General features: G+C 43.4%; 1 protein-coding gene across 3 annotated transcripts in view; it reads left to right on the forward strand.

Annotated features, from left to right (window-relative positions):
- The window catches only part of agap3 (ArfGAP with GTPase domain, ankyrin repeat and PH domain 3), a 116,823-nt gene that overhangs the window by 22,803 nt on the left and 69,562 nt on the right, over positions 1-24,458 (forward strand). Inside the window, exons 1-2 of one of the 3 annotated variants that reach the window (XM_083536136.1) lie at positions 13,559-13,978; positions 24,055-24,113. In XM_083536136.1, the coding sequence (XP_083392262.1) occupies positions 13,861-13,978; positions 24,055-24,113 (177 nt within the window). In that variant the 5' untranslated portion in view covers positions 13,559-13,860. Of the gene's footprint in view, positions 1-13,558; positions 13,979-16,298; positions 17,798-24,054; positions 24,114-24,458 lie in introns of those variants that run through there. The other 2 variants (XM_083536134.1, XM_083536135.1) reach the window with 2 other exon arrangements.

Raw genomic sequence — 24,458 nt, forward strand, 5'->3', positions numbered from 1 at the left:
TACTAAGTACCTAGATAACAGCGTACCGAGGTTACCCAGAGTACTGAGATATAGCGGGGCGCTAAGAATTTATCAATTACACAATGTGTGGAAAAAAAACGTGAACGAAATATTCATACGTAAATGTGGAGCCTCTGTCCAGTGCTGAAAACACATTTGGACTAATCAGGCTCCAGAATTTGAAACATTAGCATTACTTTTGAGCGAAACACAGGAATTTCTGGAGAGGAGTTAGCGAGAGATTAATGCTGAGCATTTCCATCGTCCTCTGGATCGATCTGACATGGCCGCGTTTCCTTAAACAGCGCGTGAGTGTACCAGAGAGAGATCCCCATGTGGAGCATGTGCAGAAATAGATGCGATGTGTTCTGGCGGCGTAGCAACTGTTGTGCTGTACGTGGGCAGAGCTTATGCTGGGATTCATCCCGGCTTCCTGCTTGTATTGTAGCGAGGAGAAGCACAAGCTCAGGGCTAAACTTAGATTAGCGCTTCGCTCTGCTAACAACTCCCCCAACCCCTGACGCCTTTTTCCCAGTGTTTTCTCCTCCCAAGTGTCGCTCTGACGAAGGTGTAATTGAGGAACGAGGATGCTTTAGAGCTAATCTTCTCCTTCCGGGAAAGCGCTAGCAATTTCTTTTCCCGTGCGCACCCGAGTGCACCTTGTTTCTGTTTTTGCAGCTTGACCTGTCTTTGCCCAGGCCATGGTATGCAGCGGGGACTCCTGGCGTGACAGGGTTTATATTTAGCGTGAGCACTGTAGCGCTTGATAATGAGGGTTTGAGTGAGCGTGAGGTGATGGGAAGGAGGTAGTCCCACTGCCTGCTGATGGAATTAATAAGGTCTTACTTCACCTGTGTCTATATTTAGCCTAGGTGTGTATGTGTGTGTTTGTGTAAACTGTAGTGTAGGAGGTGTTGTAGCGACACTGTGAGGAACGATGAAAACACTGCACCTTGTGGAGGCCTTTACATGATCACCTGACCACTGCTCCAGGGTTGAGGAGCTAGCGATATGCCCCAGGTCTTTGAAAAATCCCCCATAAAAATATCACCGCTTTGGAGGTCCAGTTTTAAAGTTTTAGAGCGTTCTCTGGAATTCATGCAAGCTTGAGATCGGAGGATCTCCGAATTCTGATCGATCGGAATGAATCTATTAGTCCCGCCTTTCGAATCGGTTTCCGTAGTGATGCTCCACACTCTGTTTGACACAATGGCGTCTTTGCTAATATGTTTTTTTAGCATTTGCTCATTTAAGGAGTTGGCAGTGTGAGAAGTAAAGCAGTAGTGTAATGTTTTCCCTCGTGGGACAGCCTTGAGGACACATCGCCCTCGCTGTAGGCAGTGTTAGCTTGGACCTTTCATGAACTTGTAGGTGTTTTATTGAAGGAAAAAAGCCACAGACTTGAATTTTTTTTTTGGACACCAAAAATCCACCCCCATGGCTTTTCCAAAGTCGTTTAAAACTTTTTAATGCGCCTAGCATGCTCATGGATAGCTCTGGGCTCTCGTTTATTCATATTCCTGCTTTTAAGAGCCTTCTGACTTTCCGCTTTCCACACGGGATCCGGTAAAAAACGATGTCCAAGTCTTTTTACGCTGGCGCCTGGGAATCGGAAGGAGATTTGGAGGAAGGTAATGCATAGCTAAGCACAATTGCGACTTGCAAGGCAGGGTGCCCCCAGAAACTGTCCCAAAATCTGTCCCATAACTTATCCAAGAACCTCTCCAAGAGGAACCTGTCCGAGAACCCTTATCCACAGCTCTCCAGTCCCAAAACACCTGACCACTTAATTCTTTATAATTCTACTGATTCTCTGCAGCCACTTTGGGAACTTCAGGGAAGTCTTGAACTCAACCAATACTTTTTTTATTTTTTATTTTCGTCCTTCCGATCTTCTGCTGTGCAAATTTGCATAATCATCTTAAGCGCCGCATGACATCCGTTTCCTTGTTATGAAATGATTATGCAAATTCGATGCTGGAAGAGAACGTTGCCATATTTGGCCCCGTATGTCATTACTGATTACTACAACACGGCGTCTTCGTGTTCTCGATAGTGATTGGCCGATTTTTGCCGGCGGGTTTCTATTAATGCGTTCGTTAGTGTTGCTACGAAAAAAAGTTCTATGCTTAGTTGGATCATCTACAGAATAAATGGATTGTTGCTAAGGAGATGCTGAAGGAGTCTTCAGTTTCAGATTTCCTCATATATATTTATATACATATATAGCGATTTTTGAAATCCTTGAATCTGATTGGTTGCTGAACTGGTTGATTCATTTTATACAACAGCAGCTCGCTGTTGCTATAGTAGCAATTTGCTCTGACCACTCTTCTCTATATACTCCAATATATACTCAACTAAATACCCTTCTCCTCTATATACTACACTATACACTCCTCTAAATACCCTCTTCTATATATACTCCACTAAACACCCCTCTCCTATATATACTCAACTAAATACTCTTCTCCTCTATATACTACACTATATACTCCTCTAAATACCCTCTTCTATATATACTCCACTAAACACCCCTCTCCTATATATACTCAACTAAATACCCTTCTCCTCTATATACTACACTATATACTCCTCTAAATACCCTCTTCTATATATACTCCACTAAACACCCCTCTCCTATATATACTCAACTAAATACTCTTCTCCTCTATATACTACACTATATACTCCTCTAAATACCCTCTTCTATATATACTCCACTAAACACCCCTCTCCTATATATACTCAACTAAATACCCTTCTCCTCTATATACTACACTATATACTCCTCTAAATACCCTCTCTTATATATACTCCACTAAACACCCCTCTCCTATATATAGTCAACTAAATACCCTTCTCCTTTATATACTACACTATACACTCCTCTAAATACCCTCTTCTATATATACTCCACTAAACACCCCTCTCCTATATATACTCAACTAAATACTCTTCTCCTCTATATACTACACTATATACTCCTCTAAATACCCTCTCTTATATATACTCCACTAAACACCCCTCTCCTATATATACTCAACTAAATACCCTTCTCCTTTATATACTACACTATACACTCCTCTAAATACCCTCTTCTATATATACTCCACTAAACACCCCTCTCCTCTATATACTACACTATATACTCCTCTAAATACCCCTCTCTTATATATACTCCACTAAATACCTCTCTCCAATATATTCTCCACTAAATACCCCTCTTCTCTATATACCTCACTATATACCCCACTCCTCTAAAAACCCTCTTCTATACATACTACACTAAATACCCCTCTCCTCTAAATACTTTACTATATACTTCACTAAACACCCCTCTCCTATATATACTCCACTAAATACCCTTCTCCTCTATATACTTCACTATATACCCCTCTCCTATATATTCTCCACTAAATAACCCTCTCCTCTATATACTCCACTAAATACCCCTCTCCTATATATACTTACTATATACTCCACTCCTCTATATACTCCACTAAATACCCCTCTCCTATATATACTTACTATATACTCCACTCCTCTATATACTTCACTAAATACCCCTCTCCCATATATACTTTACTATATACTCCACTAAACACCCCTTTCCTATATTTACTCCACTAAATACCCCTCTCCTCTATATACATCACTATATACCCCACTAAATACCCCTCTCCTCTAGGGTGAATAAAGGTGCCCCAGATGTCTGGAAGACCAGGTGTTTTTTTTGGTGATCTGAAACACAATCTGACTATATAACTTATTAATATTTATTTATATACAGCGACGGCTAACTGCACACTGGTTATATTTTCACCTAACATTCATTTGCGGGTTTTTTTATTAGATTTAATCGTCTAAATCAGTCAAGTATCAAACTAACATCAGGATGTGCGAATTGGATAAATCTAACCCAAAGTAAAAATTTGCACCTTTCGTTCTTCTCATCTGGTGCTTTATTTGTAATTGGAAACATGGCCTTGAATAACACACTCAGATTCTATCTGGTCTACACGGCACTGATAATTGCGTTCGCTCCGTGAGGGGGAGGGGGAGGTGTTGATGAAAGGCACAATTATCTAACATTTCTTTCTGGTGGAGGTGAACGAGAACATTTCTTCGATTGTTTCTACTCCTGCTCCTGGATTAAAAGCTCTAAATCATCTCCATTCAGAGAGATTTGGGGGCCGGAACTGATACCAGATACTCGGATTCCAGAACTCGAGAAGACGAATGAAAACGATGCGAGTGGTGGTTAGCGCCGCGGGGTAACGCCAGTGAAAGAGGACGAGCGACGCTCCTATCCGCTAAACATTCGGCACGGAGATAATGGCAGGTCACGGAGCTAAGCTTGTGTCACGGAGCAGACGCTTCTCTCTCCTGGCCTGTGATTAAAAGCAATTACCAAGCTTGGGGTTAGCGAGCTGAGACCGATTTGGCTTCTCCGACCCTTCGTTGAGGTGCGAAATAAAAAACAAAAGACCATCATGCCCTAAAGAACTGCAGTAGAAAACATCATGCACTAGAGAACCGGAGAAAAAAACATCATGACAACCCAATGCCCATTGAATCACTCAAATGTCAGCTGGTCTCAGAAACCCAGCGCCCCCGTTTAGGAAAAGGTCCCCGCAAACAGCTCCCGGTAATAAGTGTGTTAAAAATGTGCATTTCAGCATCTTTTCTGTTCTCTCTTCATCCTTCGATTCTTTCTTATTCCTTCTCAACCCTCTCACATCTCTCATTTCTTCCTGGCTTTTGCTTGATTTCGATCTCCTACTGTTTTTCAATCACTCTCCCTATCTATTTTTCATTAGCTCGCTCTCTCTCTGTCTCGGCTTTCTTTCGCGATCGATTGTTTTCCGTCTTCATATATAATATATATTTATATCCTCCTGTTTCTGCTTTCTCCATCTTTCTATTTCTTTTCTCCCTGTATTCCTCGTCATGTCCCAGTCTGGTCATGGGCGCCGCATTCCAGCTGTGGCACGTCCCCCTCATTGCCATGCCTGCCCAAAGCATGTCCTCCATCTGTCCATAAGACCAGACCACCATTAAAGTGCCACCTGGCGTTCCTCGACCGTCCACTCCAGTATGGAGACTCACAAATGTAGGGGAAGGATACACACACCTAGTCATTCTTGTGCAAAGCGAGCGCTCCGGTGGCATCGTTTCTGCTCGGGATATCATTCCGTCTTTGCCTCCCGCGGATCTTGAAAGTCCCAGCCGTCATCGCGAGTTCCTGGACGCGGTACTCTTGATGCGAGCCAAGAGGGAGCGTTTTGTTCACAGCGTTCTCCGGTGACTGATAGAAGTTTGGCAGCAAATCGGGCAGATATGGCAACCCCTGGCCCGAGCCGTGCTGTCATTGCGACGTGACTTACAGCACTGCGAGTAACAGTGTTGCAGGATGCTGAAAATGACTCACGTTTACCGAAGAATTAGTCATTTTTTTGCAGTAGCGCGCTAGTCAGCCGTGGGTCTTTGACTTATTAGTCGTTCAAGCCGTCGCTTCATGCCTGTGAGTCACCCGAACGCGAGGCGATGCGCCTGTCTCACGCCTGTCTCGCGCCTGTCTCCCTGATCTCGACCACAACAGCACTGAAGTGCCCTTTCGGCCTCGTTTCTTGCATCAGTTAGCTGGAATGACAAATATGTACCATTAACACTTGCGCTAACATTTTCCTTGTTTGTAGTCTGGGGTTTAATAATTTTTTTTATGAAAAGTGGACACGTTATGTAGGTGAGAAATCCAGGCACCAAGATGTCCAGACAGGTTCTATATATTTGGGGTGTAACGGTACACAAACATTCATTGTCCGGTACGTACATCTGTTTACGGTTAGAGGGAAGAAATTCAAAACAAATCAAAAATGAATGCAAAATTAAAGTGACACTGCGCTAACTCTAGTTCCGGCACTTAGATTCCTGAGAAAAACTCGGATTGTAACTATGCTCCTCACGTAAAAAGGACTGCACTGGGTAAACGAATATGTATACCGTTACCCCCTCCCAGATATAACCAAAATGGTACGATCCTCTATTCATAACACCACTGCGACGATTTGATTTGTATGATTGGCAGTTGAATTTGATTTGAGTAAAGTTGAAGTAGGCTCCTCCTACCCAAGCGCCGAATCTTTGTCTGTTCGTCTCTCTCTGCCTGTCTCTCTTTCCTCTCTCTTTCTAACCATCATTCCAGTTGTGTGTGCAAGTTTCCTGTCCAACTTCAAAAGTCTGGATCTTGCATCAGGCTGACTCGAACCTTTACGACTCTCCCGTTCTCTCGTCTTTTGTTCTCTCTCCTTTCTTTTTCTCGGCTTTCTGTCAGAACTGACAAATCTGTTAGGAACGGCTCGGCTTCCCGGGCTGGGAGACGTTCTCCGGTAGCGGATACGTTGCGTCGATGCCTTTCTGCATAACGCGAAAGGAAAAAAAGTGTGTGTATAAAAGAGTGTGTGTTTAGCGAGGACAAACCGACACGCTACAGTGAACACGGGTTTGGCGTCGAGGCCTGAAGTGAGAGTTCGAGAGCACCAGGTCACCGCACCGGGATACATCAAAAGCCAATCGTGACGTCGAGCCTCGAGAATGGAACACGGCGTTTCTCATTTTTCCTCTCTTTCCCTCTCTTTGCCTCCCCCTTACCTCTCTTTCCTACTTCGCTTTGTCTCTCTTTCTTTGTCTTTCTCTCTCTCCTTTTTGTCTCGTCTAAATACTGATACTCTGTATGAGAGATACATGATGAGATGAAATGGATATGAAAGGGATCTAAGATGAAATGGGATGAGGTGGATATGAGACGAGATGGAGAGGAAAACGAGATGAGACAGAGATGAGATGGATTTGAGATGGATAGGAGATTGATGAGGTGTGTAAGAAAAACCTGTATGTGCTGAAGGAGACTCATAGCAGCATCCGAGTGTAAAGGTCAACCATTTAGCGCACGTTTTTTTCCTGAGCCGAGCCGCGGCCTGAACTTCCTCTTTTCGTTTTCTTTTCGTTTTTCATTTTGCTATAAGAGATGTTCTGTTTATTTAGAATTTTGAGAACAGTTGCTCATTTTAATCTCCCGCTGCAGGCACTTTTCCTCTGGGGATTTCTTCTGTTCTTCTAATAAAACCCTGCATGGTCTCTCTCTCTCTCTCTCTCTCTCTCTCTCTCTCTCTCTCTCTCTCTCTCTCTCTCTCTTTCTCTCTCTCTCTCTCTATCTGAGACCATGTTATCTAATGTCCCTCCTTTTATTAGTGATGAGGTAAGACCTCTCTCTCGCATTTTTCTTTTTCTCTGTCTTAAGGTTCAATATTTGAAGTTTCTCTCTCTTTCTCTCTGTCATTCCTCCCTCTTTCTTTTTCTCTTCCCATCTCTTTTTCCCTCTCTTCCTTCCTCGTTATCCTTTTTTCCTCTTTCCCCTTTTTCACGCTCTGGCCTTTCTCCATCTCTTTCTCTTTCTCTGTCTATCCCTCTCTCTTTCTTTCCTTCTCTCTCCCTTATTCTTTTTTTCCTCCCTTGCTGTCTGTCCCTGTCTCTCCCTCTTTCCCTCTTGAATTCCTCTATCTCTCATTCTCTCTTACTCTTTCTCTCTTTTTGTATCTTTCTTTTTGATTTCTCTCTCCCTCTTTTTCTCTCCTCACTTTCTCACTCTTTTTTTTTCGTCTCACATTTATTTCATTTTTCTTTTCCGCTCGATAAAAACGCGGGTAGGAATATTTTTTTGTGCCGCGTTCCAGACGCCGAGATCGAATTAGCACAGACCGCCTAGCCGTATCCGAGACGTATTTTCAGATGCGTGGCCATAAATAGGATCCGCGGATCGGAGATCTCATTATTGTCCAATTAGGTTTCGCTGTAAGGTGTCACGGATCCCCGGCATCGGCGTTTTTTTTGGATCGGATTACGTGAAGGTGCGAGCGGGGAGAAAAAAAAAGAAAATGAATAATAAATAAAAAATTCATAATTTGCTTTAACCGATCAGTTTTTGAGTCTGCGACACCGGGGGGGGCGTCCAGCCGGCGTTTTTTTTCTTCCCTTTCTTTAATGGACATTGATGATAATATCTCGGGAAAATCATAACGCGATATGCTAATTCATAACGATATCGATAAAATATATATTTGCGGTCCGTGATGACGCTAATGGCTAAAGAATACAGTCGATATCATATTAGCCGTAAACAAGTCTCCTTTTACTGGAGCCACAGCTGCAAAAATGCAAAAAGTTTTTTGTTTAGTTTTCGCTTAACATTAAGATCTGGCTAGTTTTTTTATGCTAATCCTATTTTATTTTATTCCATGTCGCCGATACAGTAATGTTGTGGGACTTGAGAGTTGTGTAAGGATTACAAACAAAAGCTGTCCATGCTAAGTAGAAATGGACAGGAATCTGCACAGCGACTGGTAGCGGTAATCGCTCAAACAAGAGCTAGGACTAAGCATTGAGTAAAAATCTACAATCTGGCAACATGTGTGCTAAAAAGAGGAAAGCATTTTCCAGCTCTAGGTTGTTGTTTTTTTTTTTTTTTTACCACAGGATTGTATGTTAGGTGTCTTTTAATGATTGTTTGGCTAGAATTTTTTTTTACCTGTGGAAATCTCTCCTCAGCAGTCTTAAGGTTTCTATTTCGCTTTTCTGACTGAGATTTCTGTGTAGAATCTTGCGTACGAGGCAGCGGATCGCTCTAATCGGCGCCCTAAATAGGATTAATGTCTCGGCTCGGCAGCGTGGGGGGTTTTTCTGCTAATTTACAGCTCCATGACGCTCACTCTGAAAAGCGGCTCGGCCCATTGGGTCCTGAACCGGTTCTTTGCGCTTGACACGTCGAGCGCCTACGGCGAAACTCTTGCCTCGTCATGAACACCATGGTGGGCGAGGGGTGGAGAGGGGGTGAAACAAAAGACAGAAATTACAGAGGGGGTTACGTGAGGGGCTCCTATTTCTGGAGCTGCGAATGGGGTTCTAGTGAGAAACACGCTAGTCAACATTGAAAACTGGTGAAGGCTAGTTAGGCAGCTAGCGTTACCTTTCGCGTGTACCGAACGCATCTCTGTCTTTCGAGGATTTCGGTTACCTGAGGCGGATGAGCCACTTTCCGTCGAGGAGGTGGCGCTGTTTCGCGCTTGTTGCCCACGGCTTTTGGTTATTGACCGTAATCTTTGGTTTTTGAAGAGAGTTTAGTCGATTTATGCTAAAGTTTTGAGTTGGTGAGGGTGGAATAGACCAGGGATAGGGGAGGCTCATGTTGTTCTTCTGATGGGGAGGTCATGGTTTCAATTCCCAGCGCTACCAAGCTGCCACAGGTGGGCCCTTGAGCAAAGCCCCTTAACCTTTAATTTCCCAACTGAGGTATCCACCCATTGGCGTAAGGGTATAAGGGTATATATTGTTTTTGCCGAGGTTGGGTTTTTTTTGTTGTTGTTTTTTTGTTTTGTTTTGTTTTTTTTACCAAAAACTGATGATACTTTTTTACTCACTTTTTAATAGCGAATCGAATTCCTGGCGATAAATAATGACTCGTTATTCCAAGGATTCCGGTTAATAAAGGTCAGTTTTTCGTCTGGTCGATGCAAGGTCGATTTCATCGCTAAAGTTTTGTTAATTTGTTTTCAGATTTGTTCGTTTGTTTTGCACTTCTTGGCCACTGTAGGAAAAAAATGTGGGGGAATTTGACCTTGATTAAAATCCAAAGTGGTGGAGAATCCTGAAAACGGCTGGTAAACGGGTTGCCTTGTTTGTCCTACACCTGTCTTTTTTTTTTATCGCAGTGTGTGGATCGGATTAGCTCTTTTGTGTAGGTTTTTTTTTTTGTTTTGGATCCCTGAGCCCACGGAGTGCGGAGGAACGGATCTGTAAACCCACGCTCACATGCTCAAGCTCTTCTCCTCACGCCTCCCCCATTCTCTGGCTAAGCTCCCAGCCTCCCTCTCTCTTTCTCTCTCAATCTTTTCCAAGTTGATTCTTCCTGAACGTGCATCCTCCGTATTTATTTATTTTTGTACAACGGGGTGCTACCCTCGCCCTGTCAGGGGGCATCTCCTGACCTTTTCTACCTCCGCGTTTGTCCTTACTCACCAATTTACAATTGAGGACTTCCGGTCATTTCTTTCTTGCTCCTCACCTTGGCACCTATGCGAAGGACGTGTTTGAGATTTACTACGACTAGTACACATTACGAAAGAGAGAAGGAAGAAGGGAGGGAGGGACAAATAGAGAAGCGTCTGGAATTTTTTTTTTCTCACAGCCTCCCACAGACATCCTCAAAACCTATCATTTTCTCCGCAGTACAAGAGTAGCGCTGCTGAATTTCAAAGAGCCTCCTACGCTCGACACCACTACAGCAAGCATAATTACCAACGACTCACAGCCCCATCCTTCTGCACTTGGTACATGCCATGCTTTGCTGCACATGCACACGTACACACATACTCCTCATAACAACGGTTTGTAACGTTTCGGCCCCAGACGCCCCTCTGTCACAACGGTCGCCTCCGAGGAGAAATCAGTCACGTGACCCGTCCCCGTGTCGGCCGTTATGGGGTCGGAAATAACCAAAAATCTGTTTGGACGGATTTTATATAATACTATATTTTTATATTGACACTGAGACGTTTTTTTATCTCACAGACGTCCTCACGATTCCTGCACACTAACCCTCCCAGGTCCCTTGGAAACGAGTCAGCCTTTTTGATGCCCGTTGTCATGGCGATCTCGGCAGTGAAGAATGCTCACTGCATTAAGCAAAAGCTTCACCCAAGTCTGGAGACGTGTGTGGTGTCTCATGACCAATAATCCGGGATCCATTTTTTTTCCTAGAAGTTCCGTCTGAATGGGACAGACTTTGCCCAGTCTTTCCCCATATTTGGCCACAAGTATGTTCACCCATGACCGTCATACCTATATGTAGAACTTCTCTGTACACTGGAACTAAGATTCCCATACGGTGTTTCAGCATGACACACAAGTGAGCTCCTCAATGTTAGAAAGATGCAGTCAGAGCACAGTTTCAGCCATGACACAGTGCCCCTAAAGCAGAGACAATTAAGGGCCCAACAGTGTCAGCTTGACAATAATGGGACTTGAACCTTCTGATCAGTAACCCAGAATTTTACATATCCCCTTTTTTACATATCTCAGCTTGTTAGGAAGCTGGGGCATGATGTCACTGGAGCAGATATGGTTAAGTTCCTTGCTCGTCCTTCTGATCAGTAACCCAGAGCCTTAACAACTGAGCTACCACCTTCCCAAATGCTGGACATGCAGTCAGGTACCCCCTCTGGTACCCCCTAAGTAAAAGAGAACCCATGAGAACTGTGAGTTCCAGGGGTACTTTCCCGACTATGTGAAGATGCCACCCAAGTCAGGCATCATTTTTACTATACTGGGTGTTTTGAAACGCATGGTGGCTCTATCTCAGTGTCAGTTTCCGATTCGTGCCAGATCTGTTCCTCCAGTTTGAGGTAAATAGCATGCCTAGAACAAATCATATGTGGAGTGTCACATTTGTGAACGGTCTGTGAGGTCCATGAAGCTTCTATGAACCGGGAAGTTGGTAACTCATTGGACTCTGAAGGTCGTGAGTTGCTGGTTCCTTGTGCAAGGCTCTTACTGCTGGGTTATAAGTCATTGCCAAATGCAGTAAATGTAAATATGACCTCAAGAACACGTACTAGAGATGACGTACATGTGTTTATTGTGCATCCACGATATTCAGGCCACGGAATGAGTGACGGGGTAAAAACCGCCGTTGTGGCATGATCCAAATTGACTTATGAGAGGAAGTGTGTGTGTGTGTGTGTGTGTGTGTGTGTGTGTTCGCCCTTGCTGACTCATGTTTCGAAAGCACAGTCTGTGTCACTTTAGTCACTTCGACACACAATCATCAGTCGGTTCAGCCTCGAGTCTGACAGTAGGCTGGAGTGCTCCTAATTTGAGCCTGGCGCATTCCAGACCTAAATGTGGAACCCGTGTGGCGCACGCCGACGTGTAAGTGGGTAAACAGGAAGTGACCAGAGGATCGTTCTGGAGTCGTGATTACAGACTAACGGAAGAATCCGGGTCGGACGTCATGATGAGGTACAAACATGTCATTAAGTATGATGTGGAGCTCGGGAACAAATCAGAACCCCCCCTGGACTTTCCGTGTCTCGGAGTGTGTTGCGTTGTAGGAGGAGCTTCTCCGAATGGTAGCAGCTGACTTGCTAAATTCATTCGAACAAGCTGGTTTTTTTATTTTAATTGTAATGTTTTTATTTCTTAGAACTGCATCTTTGGCACATTGGTGACGGACAGGGATGATGTCAAAAGAGGAAAAAAATTAAATTTTCCTAGAAAATTGGAAAACGCACAAATATTGAAATTGGTGATGCATAGAAACGAATAATATGCATAGAAACGTATATCATTTTTTTAAAAAACATATTTAATTTGAATCAAGTGATCAAAAAGCACAGTTAAATGCCTACATTTATTTATTTATTAATATTTTTTGTTTCCCAGTGTTAGAGTCCCCTGGAGGAATAAAGCTACTTGCCCCATGGCACACTGGAGCTTGTTAGAAATCTCTCTAAACATCTCAAGATTTTTACGGTCAGCTCCTCCCCTCAATTATTCCTCCTAGTCGTGTGACTGCCCCCTGGTGGGTGTCACCCATGCGGTATGGCTCGCACGCAGAAACCTCTCAGAACTTTGTTTTTCTGTCTTTTTGGTTACAATGAAATCATACAGCACCGGCTTCTTCATCACACGAGAACGGACGACCTTGTCTCCGACGTCCTTTAAAAGGGAAAAATCTGCTTTAAATACTTGACCTTAATGAGATTTTATAGTTTTTAATTAAATCAGACTGATTTGGGCTGCTAGTTCCTGAAACATGAACACGTTCCCTGAGGAGGGCCTAGGAACACTTGGGTTTTTGAGATTTCTGTTGGCTTCTGTATTTACAACAGAGAGAAAAGATTTGTGTGTTTTTATTTCTCGTGAGGTTGAAAGTGATTGATGGTGGTGGTGTTCTAAGGTTGTGCTGCAGACAGGTGAACCAGGTGATTTATTTAAAAGTTGGCAAGGTGGTGGAATCGTAACAGTCCTTGTTTCCAAACGTTTCGGCAAGTCGATAGTTTGGTATGAGTGTGATCATTATTTGGGGGGGGTCTGCTTGGCGATACTAGGTGTTTGAACCCCCAACCTTCTGATCAATAACTCAGAGCTGAACTACCACGTCTTGTTTTTGGGTTTTTTTTTCAGGAAGCTGGGGTCTGATGATACAGCGCCTCTGGAGCACTGAGGGGTTAAGGGCCTTGCGCAAGGGTCCAACAGAGGCAGCTTGGCGATACTCGGGGCTTGAACCCCTTGACCTTTTTGATCAGTTCCAACTAAGCTACCACTTCCCTATTGTTCTACGTCTCGTGTTTTTCAAAAAGCCCATATCTTAATCCGCTTTGTGGCATGTGTGTTACTGTCATGTGTGGTGCGTCAGCAGCATTGCGAGCATGCTCAGACAGGTAGAACCAGTTCCACACTGGGTTTTGCTTGAGTAATCTACAAATCTAAAAAGCGTCTCGATTATTTTTTTCTTTCCGATGAGCGTACGGCATGGTGTCTCTTCTTTTTACATTTCGTCTGATTTGGGCTTTGAAAGCGGTCCTCGTTTAAATTTTTTCCCCGTCTCCCTCTTCCCCGCTCTTAAGTTTTACTGATAGATGCGCTTGTCTTCCGCTGGAAGTCTCTCGGTCTCTGGGGAAATGGTCCACCTGTGGCTTCGCTCCCCGGGATGCTTGGCGCAGATCCGCAAGCTGTTCCGATGCGTTTAGTGGGATCGACAACTTGTTCGCGTTGCACCTGCTGAAGTATTGCTAAGTCACGATGCTTTGTTTTGGCGGACGGCGGCAACCCAAGGACGCACCGTACAGCGAGAAGCACCGTCTGATTAGTGACGAGGTCGCGGCCAAGTTCGCATCCAATCCCGGATTTGCAGACACAGGTAATCGTCTATAATTGGGCTATGAGGGGGAACCTGTTCGATTCCTACCTACACAAGGATTATAAACCAAGTGTAGTTTAGGTTCAAATGCTGTTTTTGATGATTACAGGACAAATCTATTCAAATAAGAAACTAGGATACCTAGTTTGGTTGTAAACTCCTTTTGTATTCATAATGGACCCCTGGTGGTCCTGATCGCCAGAGAACATTGGGCTTGGTCTTGACCAAAATGTGAGGCCTGAGGGTCCTGGTCTGGAGTCAGTCTTGGCTTTACTCTTTAAAGCCCAGATTGAATATCTCTTCACAGGAAGCTTTCCGTGATTTGTGGTGGAACTTCAGACATCCAGACCGTACGCTGAGGTTTCGTACCATCTGGCAACATCTTGATATTTGCCAATAACAACTAACAGTTTGGTGTATTAGACCGGTACGTGGCCAGGCATGTTTGGAATCTGATTGTTGGCTTTGCCAAACTGGCTGATCATAACACCTTAAAAGTTCTGCCATTATTATAAATATATGATCTAATGAGTCTCTGTTGTACAAAATGAATCAACCCCCCTAAAAATCAAGTTCTTTTTTAAATGTATTCCACGTCAGGTTTGGATTTTGCCTACGTTCTTGCTGATGTGCCTGAGGAGCACCTTGGTCTTTTGGGAATGGTGTTAAAGATGTAATTCCCCCCGTTCCCCCCATCCGCCCTCCAATACTCAATAATGACACTTGGTATTAAAAGTAATGCGCATATGAAAGAAGTAACGAGATGAAGCGGGGATCATGAAGTGCCTCCGTATAGGATGCGAAGGTCCCGGTGATGATCGAGATCTGTTTGATGACTAAAGCAGTATTAAAGAGTTTTTTTTTTTTTTTTTGGACTCTGTCGAAGATTTTGTTCCCGCTCCCCGGGCGTCATGCCTGTCAGCTGGTGGAAGTTCTGTCATACTAGAGTAAGATGGATTACTACACAGATTGTGGGGATCTGTAGGCCAGTCTCGTCTTCATCGTCTCCTCTGCCAGACGGAGATGACTTCAGGTTGGCAGCACAAAGAATTGGTTTTTGAACGGAGCATGTTTTTGACAGCACTGCGTCATTATTTGCCTCGTTTTTTTTTTTTTTTTATTCTTGGCTTTCTCATTCAAAGGGCAGTAAGGACAGTACTCTTGAAAACCACTTGAGGGTGCTGTCCTCAATGGCATTAGAGATGAGGTTGGTTCTTTATTGTTTATGTCAAAAAAAAAAAATCTAAGTAATGCTTTGGACTGATTGGACGGATTTTGAAAATGAAGACGATTGTAAACATTTTTCTTTGTTGATATCCTTGCATTTTGTAGGACATTTTCACTCCTACACAAAAATTTCGTCTAACTTTTACATCCTTCGCCTCAAAGCATGCCTCCAACCTCTCTTAAACCCCCAAAACAAAGTCGCTTATCTGGCCCACCTGGATTGTGCACAGGTGGTCTTGTCATGACAAAATCCGTACAATGACAAATCACCTATGCAGCCGGAAAATTGTTTAAACATCCCTTTTGTCTTGATCCAGTCCTGGGAAAAGAAGCAACTGTTTTGCTTTTCTTAAACCGTTAAGGTGGATGAGAACATGTAATTGCACGGTAAAAAAAAAGATGAAAGAAAGAAAGGTGCTTTATACTTGTCACATGTACTTTACAGCACAGTGAAATTCTTTCTTCTCATATCCAAATGATGTTAGGAAGCTAGTGTCAGCTATGTTACAGCCCCCCCCCCTGGAGCACAGATGGTTGAGGGCCTTTTTCAAGGGCCCCAAGAGTGCCAGCTTAGACTTGAACCATGCCTTTTGAAACGTGAGGCATGCTTTCCTTGTTAGCCGGGATCTTGTCATTGTTGCTTTAGTGCATATTCATATATTGAAATCTACAATGTTCATTTGAATACTTGAGCTGGACAGTATGAACCTCGCTTACGCAATAATCAAGAAACTGCTCGTTGTTCAGAAAATGCCATGAGCTTGAAAATGAAAGAATGTGCCCTTACACCTAGTGGCAGGATTCCTAATAAGAGAGAATGTAGCAGAAAAAAAAGCTTTTTACTATTTCCGAATACACTTACCATGAAGAAAATGGTTCACTAGACTTATATACAGCAGTAGTTTTTTAGCAGGTTGTTGGAAGTGTTGGTGATTCATGTTTAAACTTGTCTGAACGCCCAACACCCCCCCCCCCTTCTTTTTGTCTTCTTTTCTCATGTCAGACGTGAGGGATTATGGCAGTGTCTGGAATGTGGCCTAGAGGTAAAAGTCAGCAAGAGAGGTGTGTTTCAGCAAGAGGTATAGAGAGAGAAAGAATTTGTCAGAGACATTGGAGTGTGAGCATACAGTTGCAGAGCTGATTCCGTTGCATTTCTGAGCACAGCACAGCCGTGCACCCAGGCTTAAGCTCTTCTGGAGGCGGAGAGAAGGGTGGGGAAAAGGCAACAAGCCAAACCCACAGAGAGGCAAGACGTAAAGGCTGAAAACCAGAAGAAGGAGGAACATAGCCACAGCCTGCGGCAGAGGAGGAGGACAGCCGAGCAGGGACTAAACAGGTGGTGTCACCCGAGTGCCATAGGTGGGCTGGGAAAAAGTGGGAGGAGGTTGGAAGAGCCAGGAATGAGGACAGACCGGTTTCCTGCACTTCTGCAGGACTGTTCTCAGCAGAGGTTCTCTGGAACAGATATTAATTCAGCCTCGAACAAGAGAACCCAGTGGATTAAGGACTTTAACCCAGCATCTAAAGTGGGCTGCATACCTGAAACGGAATATTGTAATGGAGAGGCCACAGCAGATTTCCCTGTGGTGGTCCTGCGAAGGTCTACCTTGGAGGTGCGACACGTTGGCAGCAGCCGGAAGACGGTGAGCATGTATGGCTCTCTGGACGAACCCCAACAACAAGGTCACACCACAGTGGGGCATGAGTATAGGTCACAGAGACCTCACAGTGTGTGCATGCTGGCCGCCGCAAAGTCGAGCAGTGTGCTCGTGACTCATCCCTCGTCAGGTAAAGAGCGATACTCTGACCGTCTTCAGGAGCGCAGATGCAATCGAGCGCTTGATGGCCTCAAGCAAGACATGCCTCCGTCTTTCCGCCTGCCCTCATACCCGCAACAGGAGGTGCTGCCTCGCCGTACCCTACAGACATCTGGAAAACCTCGGCCTGTTAGCATGACAGTTCTAGAGTTAAAGGAGAGTATTAGGCCAGAAGACGAACTGGCTAACCGCACTTTTAGCGATGCCGCAAGCCTGCCGCGCTCTGGCTTTCGATGGAGATTATTTGGACGACAGGCACAGGATAAAGAGGCAGTGCTGGCACCTACCAGCACCAAACCAGACAGGCCAAAGAAAAGGTTTAGCTCTCTGCGACGGAGCCTAAGCCTCAGGCTCAAGCGAAATTGTAATCCACCAGAACAAGATGCTGTACGCGAAAGAACATGGACAACGAACGCGAGAGACATGGCGCGCCCTAACCAGCCTTTTTCATATCTGACTGGTAGAACGTTGTCTTCTGCTTACGAACACAGTGAGCACCAGAGAGGCAAGCAGGTAATTGAGTTCCAAACCAGAGGGAAGGTCTCGGTTATCGAGGTTCCCTTAGCGCCACCTAAACTCACCAAGCCCTTCAAACCGACGTCTTCAGAGCCGAATTTTTGGCAGCTTATCACTAGTCGCTTTAAGAGGAAAAGCAACAAATCAGAGACTTGTGCTGAAAGCCAACATTCTGGCACGGGTCCCCCGGCCTGGAATAAAAAGCCGCAGCCAGTTACCAAAGAGACTCTAAAGGGCATTGATTTCAGCAAAGGTCAAGGTAAGGCTTGTGTGTGTGTGTGTACAAAAGCCATCCAACCCCCTTGGTACCCATTTCAGAGAACTTTAACCCCCCGGAGTAGGGAATGAGCATGAAATATTCCGAGGTAATTAATAAAAAAAAATTTGCTCAGCTCAAGGGCTTTGATCTATTATTCACTACTCTACGATAAGGAGATTTGAATAAGTGGGTTTATGTTATGATTGTCCTATGAGGATTAGGTCCTATGAAAAGCATATCTTCATCTATGGGGATTAAGTGATAAACAGGATGCATAATGGAAGAATGAATAAGTCATGTGGTAACAAAAACGTGTTTGTAAACACGTTTTGATCAGCGCTGCGACTCTTGATTGGTTTTCAGGACGCCGCAGGAAGCGATTATGTTTGGAAAAAGTTCCAAAAAAGATAAAATAAATAAAAATAAAATAATAATACTAATAATACGGCTTTATACTCTTGAGACCTTTCTCGTAATTTTAACGCCATCGTAGTGACGTCCCCGACATTTTCTTTTCGATTGAAAATGGAAACTTTGCGAAATGTTGGAACGTTGAATTCTCTTTTACGCGTTTTCTCCATCGAAGACGTTCAAGTCGACGGTCTGTATCGTTTCTGTATGATTTCCTGCATATCTAAGCGCTGAATTGCAGTTTATGAGTTGGACGGAACTCTAAGCAGATAAACGCACAAAAGCCGGATTGCGTTCCAGGCTACGTTTGGTGTATTTCTTTGCATCTTCTTATAAATGGCAGTTTCGCTCTTTTGTTCCCCATGTAGATGGTGTGCGGATTCCAGAAGGAATCCAGGCACCAGGCCATGAATTGTGTGTGTGTGTGTGTTATCAACATGAGTCACGCTGTCATGAATACTTACACTCATACACACAAACATATTCTCCTTCCTAAAAATATACTCCGTCTTTATCGGCTCCGTGTCTCACCTGGAAAAGGCGTTTCGAATCAAAGCGCCAATTTTTCGAGACACGAGTTGTAAGCATTCCGATTGCACCTCAAAAACTGCTCAACTTTTAACACAAAACTGAAATGTTTTTAATACTTTTTCGTCTGGATCCTGTTCCATGCTAGTACTTAGCATGTTCCTTAGCATGTTCTGCGATTGTGTTTTTCCATTCGGTCGCTATAGAGACCCTGAAAACAATTTTGCACCGGCATCGAGCAGCCGATCAGCATTTAAGCTAAGGCGTGTTCAGGTTGAAGGCCGGGCCCCACACACCTGTCCTGACCTGCCTGCTGATTGACTACAGGCCTGGTAATGGATTTGAAGGAGTTTCTGGTGGAGTGAAGGGATCTCGAGTTCTCATGCGAGGAAAACCCGTAGTTGCTGGGTGGAGTTGCGAAGGACTGCGAGTCTGAACCTCTTCACAACGAAGGGTTGAATGGTGATAACAGGGGTTCTCGCATGCAAGATAGTACCTTAAAAAACTGGGAACATATAGAACAAACAATCAGGTTAGTACCTTTGGTCCTTAAACCACCCCGTCATTGATTATTCTCCCAATACACCGCACCTCCACCACCACCTCTTTTTCCCCCTTCCTTATTCAACAAAGTGCCCCGGGGCGGCTGAGGAACGGCGTCGTTGAATGCACCCAACCTACTTGTTTGCTTGAAATATTGATGGTTATGCAATAATGTCTTACAGACTTCAAGGTTCATCTTTCCTCGCAGTTTTTGAGCGCTTTAAGAGCGCAAGTTTTTTTTGCGCAGTCGTGCAATAACTCACGAACGTTGCTTGCGTGGAGGCTTTATTAATGTATGTTTGCTTTATGGCCGTTAAAACCTTCACTGGTGTACGTGAGAAAAGAGGTGGGGGATAATAAAGCAAAAAAATCTTTGATTTCTTTGGAACGTTCAAACGGTTTCCTACCCACTCAATTTCAAAGCCGACCAATTACCCATTCACGGACGCCTTTGTGAAATCCGTAAACCCTCTTTTCCGCATTTTTAGACGGTTTTCTTGCGGTTCGACAGCGGCGCCATTTTGCTGTGCGTCATTTCATGACATTTTATGATTAGCTGTAAGGTGTATTGTAAAGCTGTATGAGCCGTGCTTTGGCGTGCCTTGGTCGATTTGCGATGTTGATATTGTTTGGAGTTTGTGATTATATATCATGTTCTAAGCATCACCCAAAGTAGGAACACTACCCTATGTGTGTACTGCCGCTCCTTTGGCTGATGAGGTTTAAATTTGCTCCTTACCACCTCCTGGATGACAAAGAAAAATCAGTGTACTTCAAAGCAAAAAAATTTACAAAACAATGACCCTCATGCGTAGTTGCTTTCACATGGGACTGGCTGCAGCATCTGGAAGAATACTTGCTGAGTCATTCCTGCAGAAGTTCTGAGTTTAAAAGTGGGAAAAGGACAACCTGGGTGACATTTGATACAAACCTCAGGCAAGAACGAGGAGGATATCTTGGAGATTGCACTTTTTGAGCAAGATCGATGCACAGGTGTAATACATACTTTTTAGCGCCCTTTTAAATAAAAAGAAAAGTTCAGTCCCAAAGCATGGTGTGACTCAGAGTGGTTACTGATCAGAAGGTCGTGGGTTCAAGGCCCTATATTAACAAGTTGCCACTGCTGAGCCCTTGAGCAAGGGGTATGTAAAATCTTGGGAACCAGCCAGTGGCTGAGGTTACTATTCGGAAGGTCCGGGGTTCAAACCAAAGTATTGGCAAGCGGCATTTGGGCCCCTGAGCAAGAGACTTAACCCGGTGTTCTGCTCCGGGAACACCGTACCCCAGGTTTCTGACAAGTGGGACAACTTGGGAGGTTTTTGCATATCCCAGCCAGTGGTTAGGGGTCTGGGTTACTGATCGTGAAGGTCAGGGGTTCAAGCCCCAGTATCCGCAAACTGCAAGAATTATAAAAAGCCCCTTTACCCCCTTTTACCCTTTATGGCACCCACATTCTTTTTGTTTGAGTCTTCCGTGATGGTCTAGCATATCTAACCCACCCAGGAGAAGTGAGTCACAGAGATGGCTATTTATTATTCAAACTAACTTTGCGAAGTATTGGATTTGTTTTTCACTTTTATCTGCTGGATATTCCCACTTGGTCTTGATAAGCCCTTTAGCTCTCATGAGATTATGTTGGTCTCTCTATTTATTTGTCTTTTTCAAATATTTTATTTAGATGTGATGAAGTACCCCCAGGTCACCTCTGAGATTCACTCCAACCCGGAAATCTTGATAAATGTTAAACCAATATTATTACATCTGCTTGAATTTGCACAAAGCCTGGTTGAGCCAACATGTTTTCCTTTCTTAAAATTATACCGAAAGGTTTGCTTGGACTCACGTTGAACCCGCAGTGATGTAACCACCGAACAAAAGATACCGAGGTGGAGCTGCACGCGTGGCGATGATAGGCGGCAGTGACGTTCGTCCACGTTCACATGCTATTTGTTTTCCTCATTCGCTTCCTATTAAGCTCTTTGCTTCAGAATTTGTTTGGAGGTTAAAATGTAACCAGGTTTGCACAAAGGGTGGACTGGTGGAATTTCTTGGGCTTAGACAAAAGCGAAGATTTTCCTACATGCTATATCTAGAAAACAACAGGAGATAAGGAACTTGGATGGGAAGAATGCTAACTTTGATTAAGACGGGACTGGGTGACATCCAGCTCATGAAATTGATTCTAATGGACACGATCATTATCTTTTTGTTTGCACTAACAAGGAATTTGTTTTAAAGCATCTAGTTGCCTTTTTTTTTTCCATATAAATGATAAATAATAAATATAATAAATAATACAAAATAAAAAATGGAATTCATAATAAAAAAATAAGATAAAAACAATTGGTATTGCACATTTTATAAAAAAAAAATATATAATAATAATAAATAAAAACTTTTCTTTTATTGGTTTTGCACATATTTATTTTTATTGCACCAAGGGGAGAGCATGTCCAAGAGGTAGATCGCCTGAGGGAAGAAAAGATAACATTTTACTAGGAACCTTTATCAATCATCAGGTTCCTGTCAGCTACAAACAGGAACTTGGACGATTGACTAATAAAAAAAATACAAAAAATGTATTCAGGCGTCAATCGTAGGTTTAGATTACTTTTCAGGTCTGAAAACTGGAGTGGAACCTTATTTTTCTCCTCAACATTGAGTTTGATGGTCATCCAGTCATCTCCAATTGAAACACTTGGTCTTAATTCTCTCTCCTGGAGATTAGCAGTTTCTGAAAAACACCCATGGCACTGTTATTTTTTATATCTGCTGACACTCTTGACCATGAAGTATCGTCAGGTTTGTTTGGCTCTGTGATAAGCTCTGAGTCATCTTCACTTGGTATTCACCTCAGACAACCTGGAACTCTGTGTTTTCCGAAACATGTGTTTTGGAATGTGCTAATCACGTAGCAAAACATAACTCATGAGCATACCACTCCTAGTTTAGGGGAAGATTTTCAAATGTTTTGGAAAGAAAATGATTAGCTAATGATGGTTTATAATAAAAACAGTACTTAATAATAATTTAAATGATACTAATTAAAACTTGAACCATACAATTTGGCTGCAAGTTGAATGTCAAACATCTCCGTGTTAGAAAACAGCGTCATGGGTTGTGTAATGTCTCGCGTGTTATCCCTGTGTTTATGGTATTAGCATCATTTCTGATTTATTGTAATTACTGATACAACGTTTAGCATCTACCCTGCTAAGTGGCTCGATCGTGGCTTGTTAAAATATTTTCCGACGTTCCGACGCTACATTTCCATATCATCCCACATCTACTTGTTGTTTTTTTTTTTCTTTCCCAAAGCAGGGTATTTAGCCATTTAGCATGAAGCACCTCTCCTCAGGAGCAGTGGTAGGCTGCAATCAGAGCGACAGCCATGGCTGATTCAGCCTCTCGTCACATCACTAGAGGAGCCATAATGGAAATAACATTACGGGCGAAAACAAACCGGTGGCAATTACAACAAGTACCATGAAGCGCTGTGTGTAGGCTGCTGTCATACAAAAAAAAAAAACGTGTGTGTGTGTGTGTGGGGGCCGTGTAGCTTTCCCACCTGCCTCTGTGGAGACACTCTGTCTGATCCCTCCACCGGAACCGTGATGTTTTCTCTAAACATTTTATCTCTTGTGTTTAAGGGATCGGTTTACAGAGCCCTTCAGTTCGGTTTAGAGTATCTGCGATGCTGCGTAGAGAGCGTGAGGGTGAGGGCGAAGGCGTGGGCTTCTGACGTGTTTGGACTCATCTCAGCTTGTTGTTTTTAGTACGGACCTTTCCTTACGCCTGGATCCCATTCAGGGTTTCTGAAGGTTTCACAAAGTACATTTTAATACTTTTTTAAGAGCATTCCGAAGAAAATTGTAGACTTGTTTCACGACATCAAAAGCACTCACACAAATACATTGTTAGCAACTTGGCCAAGCCCTAATTATTATTATTATTTTTTTTTTTCTTTCTTTCAAGCCAAGAATTGTTAGCTGAAAACTAAAATCCGTTTTACGTCTGTGGTAAAATCCAAGAGAGAGAGATCGAGAGATTCACGCCAATAACAGAAAGCTGATTGGCTGTTGCTTGTGTGTTTGTTTTTGGTCTTAAGTTTCTTTCATAATGCTCTTATGAAGTTTAACTCGGTGAAACCTGTAGAAACCCTGGCATTGGAGGTAGTGTTACATAAACATCGGAAAATTAAGACCCATTTAAAATGATTTAAGACCTAGAACTTTTCGATTTTTTTCAAGACCCTGCTATAGCAAATGCTGCGTTATAGCGGAATAACGGAATGTAGGAGTTGTACAAATGTGGACCTGATTGTGCGTCGGTGTTATCCGTTTCCTAAATTTGTTTCAGCATGGTGTGATCATTATTTGGCATCTTATTGGTTGGTTGGTGGGTTGGTGGGTTGGTGCAATAGTATCTTTACCAAATTGGGCAGTGTGATAGTGTTCAAAAGTGGTATAGCAAGAAAAAAAAAAAAAACATTGTATTTTAGAGGACGCCCTTATCCCAAACGATGTTTAAGGGTCTTGCTCAAGGGCCCAGCAATTTCAAGTAGTTCTGGGATTTAAACTCCCAACCTTCCAATCGATCTTAACCTCAGCTGCCACTCATTCTTGATACCATTTATGTACGAAATGTACTTTGTGTGGATGTATTATGTTTTCTCGATTGCTGTAACGAAGGGTAGAAACACCTGAAAAACCTTAGTATGCACGTATATTTTGTGAAATAACTTTTTTTGTTTTTGTTTTTTTTTACTTCTACAGATTCCTTCGTCAACAGTCAGGAGTGGACATTGAGTAGATCAGTTCCAGAGCTCAAAGTGGTAAGTTTTTTTTTTTTTTTTTTTTCAGTTTCAGGTTGTATGGAATTGTTTTTTTTTCCGGACAAACGGACGTTAGGTCACCCTCTGGAGGAAGGTTTTTGTTTCTCCGAGGGCTTGATTAGCTGATTCTCTGTAGGACGGTTGGACAAAAGGAGTTGTAGATGTTATTCCGTGCAGGGCAGATGTTCCGCCGAATTCTGAGTGGCACTTTCAGGTTACACGCCTGACGGTTTCTGAAATCTGCGTCAGTCATCAAATTGCTTCACGACCCCCCCTCCACCCCGCTACAAAACTGTCAGTTCTGCACCTTTGAAGCATTTCTGAAGTGGCAATACTTATGGTTTA

Source organism: Silurus aristotelis (assembly GCF_946808225.1).
Source record: "Silurus aristotelis genome assembly, chromosome: 1".
Lineage (NCBI taxonomy): Eukaryota > Metazoa > Chordata > Actinopteri > Siluriformes > Siluridae > Silurus > Silurus aristotelis.